General features: G+C 46.2%; 1 protein-coding gene across 1 annotated transcript; it reads left to right on the forward strand.

Annotated features, from left to right (window-relative positions):
• The first annotated feature begins 387 nt into the window (after positions 1-387).
• LOC115186295 (2-acylglycerol O-acyltransferase 2-A-like) lies at positions 388-4,577 on the forward strand. The gene is made up of 3 exons (XM_029745966.1): positions 388-440; positions 3,286-3,485; positions 3,696-4,577. The coding sequence occupies exons 1-3, from the start codon at positions 388-390 to the stop codon at positions 3,848-3,850; spliced, it is 408 nt and encodes a 135-aa protein (XP_029601826.1). The 3' UTR covers positions 3,851-4,577.
• The last annotated feature ends 7,821 nt before the right edge of the window (positions 4,578-12,398 follow it).

Consider the following 12,398-nt stretch of genomic DNA (forward strand, 5'->3'; position numbering starts at 1 on the left):
TGCTTCCACAGACGGCGCACTCACGCTGACGTTTGTGGAACTGTTTACGGGGCCCTCTGTTCACAGACTGAGTATTGCTGACCAGAGCCTTCTCTAACAAAGTCAAAACCTTCTCTAATGTCTCATCCTCAGATATAGATGGTGCCTGGTCTGGTTCACGGCCACATTGAGAAAAGGATGACACCTTAGGTCTGTTCACAGGACCCACTCCCTCCTGGGGGGGAGTCAAAGACTGCAGCCACCTGCTGTGAAAGTTGTGTTCTACATGCTTTACGTTCCCTTAACAGTTCATCCAACTGATCCTGTACCTCACTGGCTGTCCAGTCACGAACGGGTTTGCTCTTGAACACTTGGGCCAACTCTTTATCAGGACAGTTGCGTACAAACATGACTGCCAACTCTGAGCACTCATTGGGTAGGGTCCTGCCCTCACTCACAAGGTACTGTTTGGCTGCCTCTGCAGCTTTGTTAAGCCTAATCCAGAAATCTATTGGACCCTCATTAGCATATGGTTTGATTGAATAGAAATCAGCTAATGGCATACCTGAGCAGACAGTATCCCCAAAGTGTTGCTTGAGAACACTGAACACAGCCTTAACATCTGTGACAACAGGGTTGTTACGCATCCAGACTTTGGTCACATCCCGTGCCCTCCCCATGAGCCTAGACATCACCTCCCCAACATTCTCAGACCCAGTGTAACCCCTCTTCTCTAAGTAGACTCCCATTAACTCCTCCCACTCCAGGACAGAGTACTTATCTGAGCCATCACCCCTAAAGAAAGGTGGAGGACTAACATCGGACTTCACCACCAGATTCAGCTTGGACGCATCAATAAAGGTTGACCCACACTGCTCAGGCAGGGGAACCTGCTGGGGTTGGTGAGGGGGACAGGCAGGAGAAAGACTTGAAACCCCAGACTGCAGTAAAATCACTCTGATGGATTCACCTATCTCTGAACCAATCTGCTTAATAATGTCACTAAGCTGACTCGGAGGCGTCCCATTATCACTGAGGACTGTGGATGATGGTACATCAAAAGACAGAGGTGGGATACCCTGGTCAGGTGGAACAAACAGCCTACCCCTCCCAGCGCTTGCAAACTCAGGACTAGCAAACGCTCTACTCCCAGGAGCTGACTGTACAATTGGCGTAAATGCAAGGACACCCTTCCCTCTACCCACACTAAAATCCCCAGCATAACTACATTTATGGACTTGAGAGTTTTCCATGGCTCAACAGAGCACTAAAATACCATGTAATTTACTGCATTCAAATACAAAAAAAAAATTGCAATAAACAAATTCATCAAAAACATACAAATAAGCACGAATACCTGTATCTAATGAATATGCTACACTCACATTCACTGTTTACAGTATATATTAGCTTACAGCAAACCATCAACAAATGCGCATGCGCAGGTCGTGCGCCTCAGCCACATGCACAGCTCCCGGGGGTTGGCTTGAGCTGACCAGTCGGCAGGTTACGGCACCAGTTTGTAGCGTGGTTCGTTCAGCGTTGTGTACTTTTAATTAGGACACTGCCACAACTGGAATTGTGATGGTTGAATCATGTTTATTCGACCTGCACACGAAGAGACAACACGGGCACCTTGCTAGCTGAAGGTCCGGCAAAAGAGCGGGAACTGCATACATACATTCAGTGCCCAACAGCACACTATACAATACAATTAAAATGATATACAACATATTCGGAACAAAATAAAAGACATACCTGCACACGAAGAGACAACACACAATATGTTAGCCCTCGGTGCAGTCACAGCCCTCAGGCACCTGCGTGAGCACATAGCAACTCACTCAAACACGGTCCCAAATACTCCCGAGTTACAATAGGTACCCTAATTAGCGAGCTTGGTGAAAGTTGTTAACATAAATCTTTATAATTGTTCACATTGTAACAAAACCTATAATTGCGTAACAGCACTTTATGTAACTTTACCACAGTTTTATATTGCCAAATTACGGCGCCAAGGACAACATACCTTGCTAGCTGAAGGTCCGGCAAAAGAGAACGATAAAAGGGTCCGTAAGTACGGATAACCCGCGATGGACCAAACCAAAATATACAAACTTTTACAATTAGGTGTATTTACAATATAGATATCAAAAAATGTTTGTACACCGAAAAATAACATTAACTATGCTGCTGTAATTAAATAAAGAAAACACATTGAATTATTATTATTGTTATTAACTTATTAACATCCCCTCTTGACCTGGCCTACTTGAACTGTCCTTGCGTGCAACTTGGTGCATAATCTAGGGGAACAACATCACTCGTATGTATGTATGTATGTGTGTGTGTGTGTGTGTGTACAGTGTGGATAATGTACTGTGGAATGCAGTGTTTGGATCAAAGCTTTAAATCACACAGTACAATTGTCTAACACAATTGTCATTAAGCTTAATATTTCCTTCACACCATTATGTCTGTTGAAAACCAAACACTGTATTCAGCAGTAAGAACCTCATACCAACGGTCCAGCATGGTGGTAGTGGTGTGATGGGATGCTTTGCTGCCTCAGGACCTGGACAACTTCCCTTAATAGAAGGAACCATGAATTCTGCTCTTTATCAGAGAATTATACAGGAGAGGCCATCTGTCTGTAAGCTGAAGCTGAAGCACAGCTGGGTCATGCAGCAATACAATGATCCAAAACACACAATCAAGTCTACGTGAAAAGGGTTACAAAAACAACACATTTGAAGTTCTGGAATGGCCTAGTCAAAGTCCAGACCTAATCCCAATTGAGCTGTTGTGGCAGGACTTGAAATGAGCAGTTCATGTGTGAAAACTCAAATGTCGCTGAGTTAAAGCATTTCTGCATGGAAGAGTGGCCCAAAATTCCCCAACAGAGATGGCAATTTATGTTATTCTTCAATAATATAAACTGCAAAGCAAATCAGGGGGAGAAAAATAGGTTTATTCAGAGAGGACAAATCAAGATGTTATGCTGGGAGGTAGATGTTCAGTCTCCCCTATTGGTTGACCAATCAGAAGTCCCCTGTCCTCAGCTATTCTCCACTGAACTAATGAACAGGATGCCATTTATAACCCCCCCCCTAGCCTGGGGTTGACCAATCAGAAGTCCTTGCAGTACAACATGGCCAAATAACAAGTATCCTGCCCCCGACTCAATGTACAGACCAATGAAAACGTGGCACACATCACTCTGAGTTCAGGAGTGACATTCCACAGATTCTGAACAGATGTTGAACTGAAACCCAACTCCTATTTACAATCCCTATTGTCCTATAGGGCCCAGCTAGTACCTGTGTTCTCCTTTGGGGAGAATGAGCTCTTCGACCAGATGACCAACCCTGCCGGCTCGCCGCTCCGCTGGCTCCAGGACCACTTGCAAAGGCTCATGGGAGTGGCGCTGCCAATGTTCACCGGACGAGGCGTCTTCCAATACAGCTTTGGTCTACTGCCCTACAGAGAGCCCATACACACTGTTGGTAAGACACACACACACACACACACACACTCATCTCTCTCTTTCTCTCACCTCTCATCCCTCGCTCACCTCTCACATCTCTCTCTGATCTCATCTCTCCCTCTCCCCCTCTCTCCTTCTCTCCCTCTCTCTCTCCCCCCCAGTGGGTAGGCCTATTCCAGTGGTCCAGACCCCCTCTCATCTCTCTCTCTCTCTCTCCCCCCCCCCCCAGTGGGTAGGCCTATTCCAGTGGTCCAGACCCCCTCTCCCACTAAGGATGATATAGACTGTCTCCATTCTCTCTACCTGGAGGGCCTCACTACGGTGTTTGAAGACAACAAGGACAACTACGGCATTGCACCAGACAAACACCTCCACTTCATCTAGATATGTGCATTGAGACCTATAATCAGCTGGAAAATAAGCTTTACAGACGAATCCAAAGATGCTGCAACACCTAGGTCAGAGTTCTAGCTGAAGGTTAGGATCCTGCAGAGTTATGTAGGGTTCTAGAGGGTTCTGTAGGATCCTGTAGAGTTCTGTGGAGTTATGTAGGGTTCTAGAGGGTCCCGTAGGGTTCTAGAGGGTCCCGTAGGGTTCTAGAGGGTCCCGTAGGGTTCTAGAGGGTCCCGTAGGGTTCTAGAGGGTCCCGTAGGGTTCTAGAGGGTCCCGTAGGGTTCTAGAGGGCCCCGTAGGGTTCTAGAGGGTCCCGTAGGGTCCTGTAGGATCCCGTAGGGTTCTAGAGGGTCCCGTAGGGTCCTGTAGGATCCTGTAGGGTTCTGTAGGATCCTGTAAAGTTATGTGGGGTTATGTAGGTTTCTAGAGGGTCCTGTAGCGTTTTGTGGGGTTCTATAGAGTTATGTAGTGTTCTGTGAGGTTCTAGAGGGTTCTGTAGGATTATGTGGGGTTCTAGAGGGTTCTGTTGGGTTCTATAGAGTTATGTAGGATTCTGTGGGGTCCTGTAGGGTTAGTTAGTACCAAGATGGTGGAGCAGTAAGACGTTTTTGTCCAATGTAAAAATTATTATTATTATTATATTTTTTGTTGTATACATTTCAATCTCTTTTTTTCCATTTTCTAATTCAATAAACTTCCTGCAACCCGCCTCACCCAATGTGGTACGGATCTGCTATTTTTATACCTTATAACTGGAACCTCCATCAGGAGCCAGCTAATTAGCTACTAGCTTTTTAGTCATTGTTAGCCACTGCTAGCGGTCTTTACCTTTAGCTCGGACTCCAGCCGCTTCAGCCCGGATAATACCTTCCAGTCTGCACAGCACGATATCAGCCCTGAGCATATCGGACTGCTTTTTTACCCCCATTACATCACCGGGTTCCTGCCGCAATCTCTGGACCATTACACCCGATCTTTGCAGCTAGCTAGTTGCTACCGAGTGGCTATTGTTGCTAACGCCCCTTTCCAGAAGCATGCACCAGCTAGCCTCGAGCTAGGCCCATTTCCCGGCTAGCAAACGAAGTACACCAACTACAATACCTCTCTTGCCAATTGGCCTGGACCCTTTGTCGACACGGAGCCCCGCCGATCCATCACGACTGGTCTGCTGGTCTACTGACGTAATTTGGCCGATGTGCTCTCAACCGGCCTCTGCCTCGTGGATGTTGGTGTTGATCCATCTACTAGCCCCGGCCCGCTAGCTTCCTGAACGCCGTGTCTCCCGCTCGCCTAGCGTAGCAACCGAACGACTCCCTGTTTCATCTTTGCTGCTCATTGGACCCTATGATCACTCGGCTACACAGCTGATGCCTGCTGGACTGTTCATTAACACGGTACTTAATTTTGTTTATCTGTCAGCCCTAGCCTCTAACTCAGGCCCTGTGTGTAGTTAACTGACCCTCCCTGCCATTTACCCGCTGTTGTTGTCCTAGCTGTTTACCCGTTGTTGTCTCACCCGTTGTTGTCTTAGCTCTCCCAATCAACACCTGTGATTGCTTTATGCCTTTCTCTAACGTCAATATGCCTTGTATACTGTTGTTTAGGATAGCTCTCATTGTTTTATTTCACTGCGGAGCCCCTAGTCCCACTCAACATGCCTCAGATGGCCCCCTTGTCCCACCCTCCACACATGCGGAGACCGCACCTCGCTTAACTGGCGCCTCCAGAGATGAAACCTCTCTCATCGTCACTGAATGCCTAGGTTTACCTCCACTGTACACGCACCCTACCATACCCTTGTCTGTACACTATGCCCTGAATCTATTCTACCATGCCCAGAAATCTGCTCCTTTCATTGTCTGTTCCCAACGCACTAGACGACCGTTTCTTATAGCCTTTAGCCGTACCCCTCATCCTACTCCTCCTCTGGTGATGTAGAGGTTAACCCAGGCCCTGCAGCCCCCAGCACCACTCCCATTCCCCAGGTTCTTATAGCCTTTAGCCGTACCCCTCATCCCACTCCTCCTCTGGTGATGTAGAGGTTAACCTAGGCCCTGCAACCCCCTGCACCACTCCCATTCCCCAGGTTCTGATAGCCTTTAGCTGTACCCTTATCCTACTCCTCCTCTGGTGATGTAGAGGTTAACCCAGGCCCTGCAGCCCCCAGCACCACTCCCATTCCCCAGGTTCTTATAGCTTTTAGCCGTACCCCTCATCCCACTCCTCCTCTGTTCCTCTGGTGATGTAGAGGTTAACCCAGGCCCTGCAGCCCCCTGCACCACTCCCATTCCCCAGGTTCTTATTGCCTTTAGCCGTACCCCTCATCCCACTCCTCCTCTGTTCCTCTGGTGATGTAGAGGTTAACCCAGGCCCTGCAGCCTCCTGCACCGCTCCCATTCCCCAGGTTCTTATAGCCTTTAGCCGTACCCTCATCCTACTCCTCCTCTGGTGATGTAGAGGTTAACCCAGGCCCTGCAGCCCCCTGCACCACTCCCATTCCCCAGGTTCTTATAGCCTTTAGCCGTACCCTTATCCTCCTCCTCCTCTGTTCCTCTGGTGATGTAGAGGTTAACCCAGGCCCTGCAGCCCCCTGCACCACTCCCATTCCCCAGGTTCTTATAGCCTTTAGCTGTACCCTTATCCTACTCTTCCTCTGGTGATGTAGAGTTAATCCCCAGGCACTCTCATTTGTTGACTTCTGCAACCGTAAAAGCCTTGGGTTCATGCATGTTAACATCAGAAGCCTCCCTAAGTTTGCTTTATTCACTGCTTTAGCACACTCCGTCAACCCTGATGTCCTAGCCATGTCGGAATCCTGGCTTATGAAGGCCAAAAATTCTGAAATTTCCATCCCCAATTACAACATTTTCCATCAAGACAGAACTGCTAAATGGGGCGGATTTGCAATCTACTGTAGAGATAGGCTGCAGAGTTCTGTCATACTATCCAGGTCTATGCCCAAACAGTTCGAGCTTCTACTTTTAATGATCCATCTCTCCAGAAATAAGTCCCTCACTGTTGCAGCTTGTTATAGACCCCCCCCCCCCAGCTCCCAGCTGTGCCCTGGACACCATATGTGAAGTGATTGCCCCCGATCTATCGTCAGAGTTTGTACTGCTAGGTGACCTAAATTGGGATATGCTTAACACCCCGGCCATCCTACAATCTAAGCTAGATGCCCTCAATCTCACACAAATTATCAAGGAACCTACCAGGTACAACCCCAAATCCGTAAACATGGGCACCCTCATAGATATCATCCTAACCAACTTGATACATCCTGATACACCTCTGCTGTTTTCAACCAGGATCTCAGCAATCACTGCCTCATTGCCTGCATCCGTAATGGGTCCGCGGTCAAACAACCACCCCTCATCACTGTCAAGCACTCGCTAAAACAGTTCTGCGAGCAGGCCTTTCTAATTGACCTGGCCCGTGTATCCTGGAAGGATATTGACCTCATCAATTAAGTAGAGGATGCCTGGTTGCTCTTTAAAAGTGCTTTCCTCACCATCTTAAATAAGCATGCCCCTTTCAAAAAATGCAGAACTAAGAACAGAGAGCCCTTGGTTCACTCCAGACTTGAATGCCCTTGACCAGCACAAAAACATCCTGTGGCGTTCTGCACTAGCCTCAAATAGTCCCCGCGATGTGCAACTTTTCAGGGAAATCAGGAACCAATATTTACAGGCAGTTAGGAAAGCAAAGGCTAGCTTTTTCAAACAGAAATTTGCATTCTGCAGCACTAGTTCCAAAAAGTTTTGGGACACCGTAAAGTCCATGGAGAATAAGAGTACTTCCTCTCAGCTGCCCAATGCTCTAGGCTAGGAAACACTGTCATCACCGATAAATCCACGATAATCGAGCATTTAAATAAGCATTTTTCTCTACGGTGGCAACGCTTTCCATCTGGCTACCCCAACCCCGGCCAACAGCTCAGCACCCCTCGCAGCAACTGGCCTAAGCTCTACCCCCCGCTTCTCCTTCACACAAATCCAGACAGCTGATGTTCTGAAAGAACTGCAGAATCTGGATCCCTACAAATCAGCTGGGCTAGACTTTGTGGATCCTCTCTTCCTAACATTATCCGCCGCCATTGTCGCAACCCCTATTACTAGTCTGTTCAACCTTTTTTTTGTATAGTCTGAGATTCCTAAAGATTGGAAAGCGGCCGCGGTCATCTCCCTCTTCAAAGGGGGTGACACTCTAGACCCAAACTGTTATAGACCAAATCCATCCTGCCCTGCCTTTTTTAAAGTCTTGGAAAGCCAAGTTAAACACATCACCGACCATTTCGAATCCCACCGTACCTTCTCCGCTATGCAATCTGGTTTCAGAGCTGGTCACGGGTGCACCTCAGCCACGCTCAAGGTCCTAAACAATATCATAACCACCATCGATTAAAAAACAGTACTGTGCAGCCTTCTTCATAGACCTGGCCAAGGCTTTCGACTCTGTCAATCACCGTATTCTTATCGGTAGACTCAACCGCCTTGGTTTCTCTAATGATTGCCTCGCCTGGTTTACCAACTACTTCTCAGATAGAGTTCAGTGTGTCAAATCGGAGGGCCTGTTGTCCGGACCCCTGGCAGTCTCTATGGGGGTGCCACAGGGTTCAATTCTTGGGCCGACTCTTTTCTCTGTATATGTCAATAATGTCGCTCTTGCTGCTGGTGATTCCCTGGTCCACCTCTACGCAGACGACACTATTCTGTATACATCTGGCCCTTCTTTGGACACTGTGTTAACTAACCTCCAGACGAGCTTCAATGCCATACAACACTCCTTCCGTGGCCTCCAACAGCTTTTAAATGCTAGTAAAAATAAATGCATGCTCTTCAACCGATTGTTGCCCGCACCCGCCCGCCCGACTTGCAGCACTACTCTGGATGGTTCTGACTTAGTATATGTGGACAACTACAAATACCTAGGTGTCTGGTTAGACTGTAAACTCTCCTTCCAGACTCACATTAAGCATCTCCAATCCAAAATTAAATCTAGAATCGGCTTCCTATTTCGCTATAAAGCCTCCTTCACTCATGCTGCCAAACATACCCTCGTAAAACTGACTATCCTGCTGATCCTTGACTTCAGCGATGTCATTTACAAAATAGCCTCCAACACTCTACTCAGCAAATTGGATGCAGTCTATCACAGTGCCATCCATTTTGTAACCAAAGCCCCATATACTACCCACCAATGCGACCTGTATGCTCTCGTTGGCTGGTCCTCGCTACATATTCGTCACCAAACCCACTGGCTCCAGGTCATCTATAAGTCTTTGCTAGGTAAAGTCCCGCCTTATCTCAGCTCACTGGTCACCATAGCAACACCCACTCGTAGCACGCGCTCCAGCAGGTATATTTCACTGGTCATCCCGAAAGCCAACTGTTCCTTTGGCCGCCTCTCCTTCCAGTTCTCTGCTGCCAATGACTGGAACGAAATGCAAAAATCACTGAAGCTGGAGACTTACATTTCCCTCACTAACTTCTAGCATCGGCTGTCAGAGCAGCTTATAGATCGCTGCAGCTGTACACAGCTCATCCAACCAACTACCTACCTCATCCCTATATTTGTTTTTTTGTATTTTTTCTGCTCTTTTGCACACCAGTACTTCTACTTGCACATCATCATCTGCTCATCTATCACTCCAGTGTTAATTGCTAAATTGTAATTACTTTGCCACTATGGCCTATTTATTGCCTTACCTCCTTACTTCATTTGCACACACTGTATACAGATGTTCTATTGTGTTATTGACTGTACGTTTGTTAATCCCATGTGTAACTGTTGTTTTTGTCGCACTGCTTTGCTTTATCTTGGCCAGGTCGCAGTTGTAAGTGTGAACTTGTTAAATAAAGGTGAAATAAATAAAATAAAATAAAAATGGAGTCATGTAGGGTTCTAGAGGGTCCTGTAATGTTCTTTCGGGTTTTTGTCAAGTTCTGTGGTGTTCTGCAGGGTTCTGTCAAGTCTTGTAGAGTTCTGTAAGGTCCTGTAGAATTATTTAAGATTATGTTGTGTAAGTTTTTGTATGGTTCTATGTAGAGTTCTGTAGGGTTCTAAGTATGTAAATTAGCTGTGGTCTGGTAGTAGCAACAGCAGATTAGGTCTAAAGAGATTAGACTAATAAAGGAAATAGAGGAAATAACAGCGCAGGTAGATGGTAATGGAAACTACAATAGAGGCACAAAATAAACTCAGCAAAAATAGAAACGTCCTCTCACTGTCAACTGCGTTTATTTTCAGCAAACTTAACATGTGTAAATATTTGAGAAATTGAATAATGTGTCCCTGAACAAAGGGAGAGGGTCAAACTCAAAAGTAACAGTCAGTATCTGATGTGGCCACCAGCTGCATTAAGTACTGCATTGCATCTCCTCCTCATGGACTGCACCAGATTTGCCAGTTCTTGCTGTGAGATGGTACCCCACTCTTCCACCAATGCACCTGCAAGTTCCCGGACATTTCTGGGGGGGATGGCCCTAGCCCTCACCCTCCGATCCAACAGGTCCCAGACGTGCTCAATGGGATTGAGATCAGGGATCTTTGCTGGCCATGGCAGAACACTGACATTCCTGTCTTGCAAGAAATCATGCACAGAACGAACAGTATGGCTGGTGGCATTGTCATGCTGGAGGGTCATGTCAGGAAGAGCCTGCAGGAAGGGTACCACATGAGGAGGATGTCTTCCCTGTAACGCACAGTGTTCAGATTGCCTGCAATGACAACAAGCTCAGTCCAGTGATGCTGTGACACACCGCCCCAGACCATGACGGACCCTCCACCTCAATCGATCCCGCTCCAGAGTACAGGCCTTGGTGTAATGCTCATTCCTTCGACGATAAACTCGAATCCGAACATCACCCCAGTGAGACAAAACTGCGACTCGTCAGTAAAGAGCACTGTTTGCCAGTCCTGTCTGGTCCAGCGACGGTGGGTTTGTGCCTATAGGCGACGTTGTTGCTGGTGATGTCTGGTGAGGACCTGCCTTACAACAGGCCTACGAGCCCTCAGTCCAGCCTCTCTCAGCCTATTGCGGACAGTCTGAGCACTGATGGAGGGATTGTGAATTCCTGGTGTAACTTGGGCAGTTGTTTTTGCCATCCTGTACCTGTCCCGCAGGTGTGATGTTCGGATGTACCGATCCTGTGCAGGTGTTGTTACACGTGGTCTGCCACTGCGAGGACGATCAGCTGTCTGTCCTGTCTCCCTGTAGCGCTGTCTTAGGCGTCTCACAGTACGGACATTGCAATTTATTGCCTTGGCCACATCTGCAGTCCTCATGCCTCCTTGCAGCATGCCTAATGCACGTTCACACAGATGAGCAGGGACCCTGGGCATCTTTCTTTTGGTGTTTATCAGAGTTAGTAGAAAGGCCTCTTTAGTGTCCTAAGTTTTCATAACTGTGACCTTAATTGCCTACCGTGTGTAAGCTGTTAGTGTCTTAACGACCGTTCCACAGGTGCATGTTCATTAATTGTTTAAGGTTCATTGAACAAGCATGGGAAACAGTGTTTAAACCCTTTACAAGGAAGATCTGTGGAGTTATTTGGATTTTTACGAATATATTTGAAAGACAGGGTCCTGAAAAAGGGACATTTCTTTCATTGCTAAGTTTAGGTTAGAGGAAAAAACACAAAGAAATGGTGGTACTTATTAATATATAATATAAATACTATAAATAAATATAAATAATACAAAATACTTATTCAATAACGATCAAGTGTAATGTATTACAAAAATAAAGTGGATTTGATGGAAAATTTAGAAAAATTCACAAAATTCTTCTTGAATCTTCAACATAGAAATGCTACCAACAACAATTTACAGAAACTCATTACAAATGACGGAGTCATCCATGATTCACCAAATTATATTTTGAAAGAGGAAGTTATATATTTTAAGCATGTTTTCTTTTGTCTCCTCCATTTCCACTGAATGATGTTAACTGTACGGATTTCTTTCCTAATAATAATGTAAAATTAACAAATGTACAGAAAGACCTGTGTGAAGGCCAACTTACAGAGGAGGAACTTCTTGAGGCAATTAAATCTTTTCAGTCTGGAAAAACACCATGGCTTGACGGTATACCATTAGTGTTTTAACTACTCGTATAAAAATGGTAGACTTTCAGGTACAAGAATGTCTGATTTCATTACTACTGCGCTACAGTGGTTCCTCCTTTAAAAGTTGTGTCATACTGCGGTACACCTGCAGACCCTAACCCCTAACCCCTAACCCTAACTCCTAACCCTGCGTGCTGCTGCAGCATTCTGTGGCACGTCATTTAATTCTCAGCCATTTGTTCTATTACTGCAAGTTATTGCTAGTTTGACCACCAGAGGGCATCTTTGAGAAGCATTTGATAGTCTTCCATATTGGCATTACCAGAGAATTTCAAACCTTTTTTGTAATAACATAGTATATGGGATTGATTTTAAGAAATTTGTCTTAATTAATTTGATTAATATTATGGTGTTTCCATTCAGAGAAAAACAAAACCCTAAAGGTTTCCGTTAGGATGGAATGGAAGATA

The sequence above is a fragment of the Salmo trutta genome, unplaced genomic scaffold (assembly GCF_901001165.1).
Source record: "Salmo trutta unplaced genomic scaffold, fSalTru1.1, whole genome shotgun sequence".
In the NCBI taxonomy this organism is placed as follows: domain Eukaryota; kingdom Metazoa; phylum Chordata; class Actinopteri; order Salmoniformes; family Salmonidae; genus Salmo; species Salmo trutta.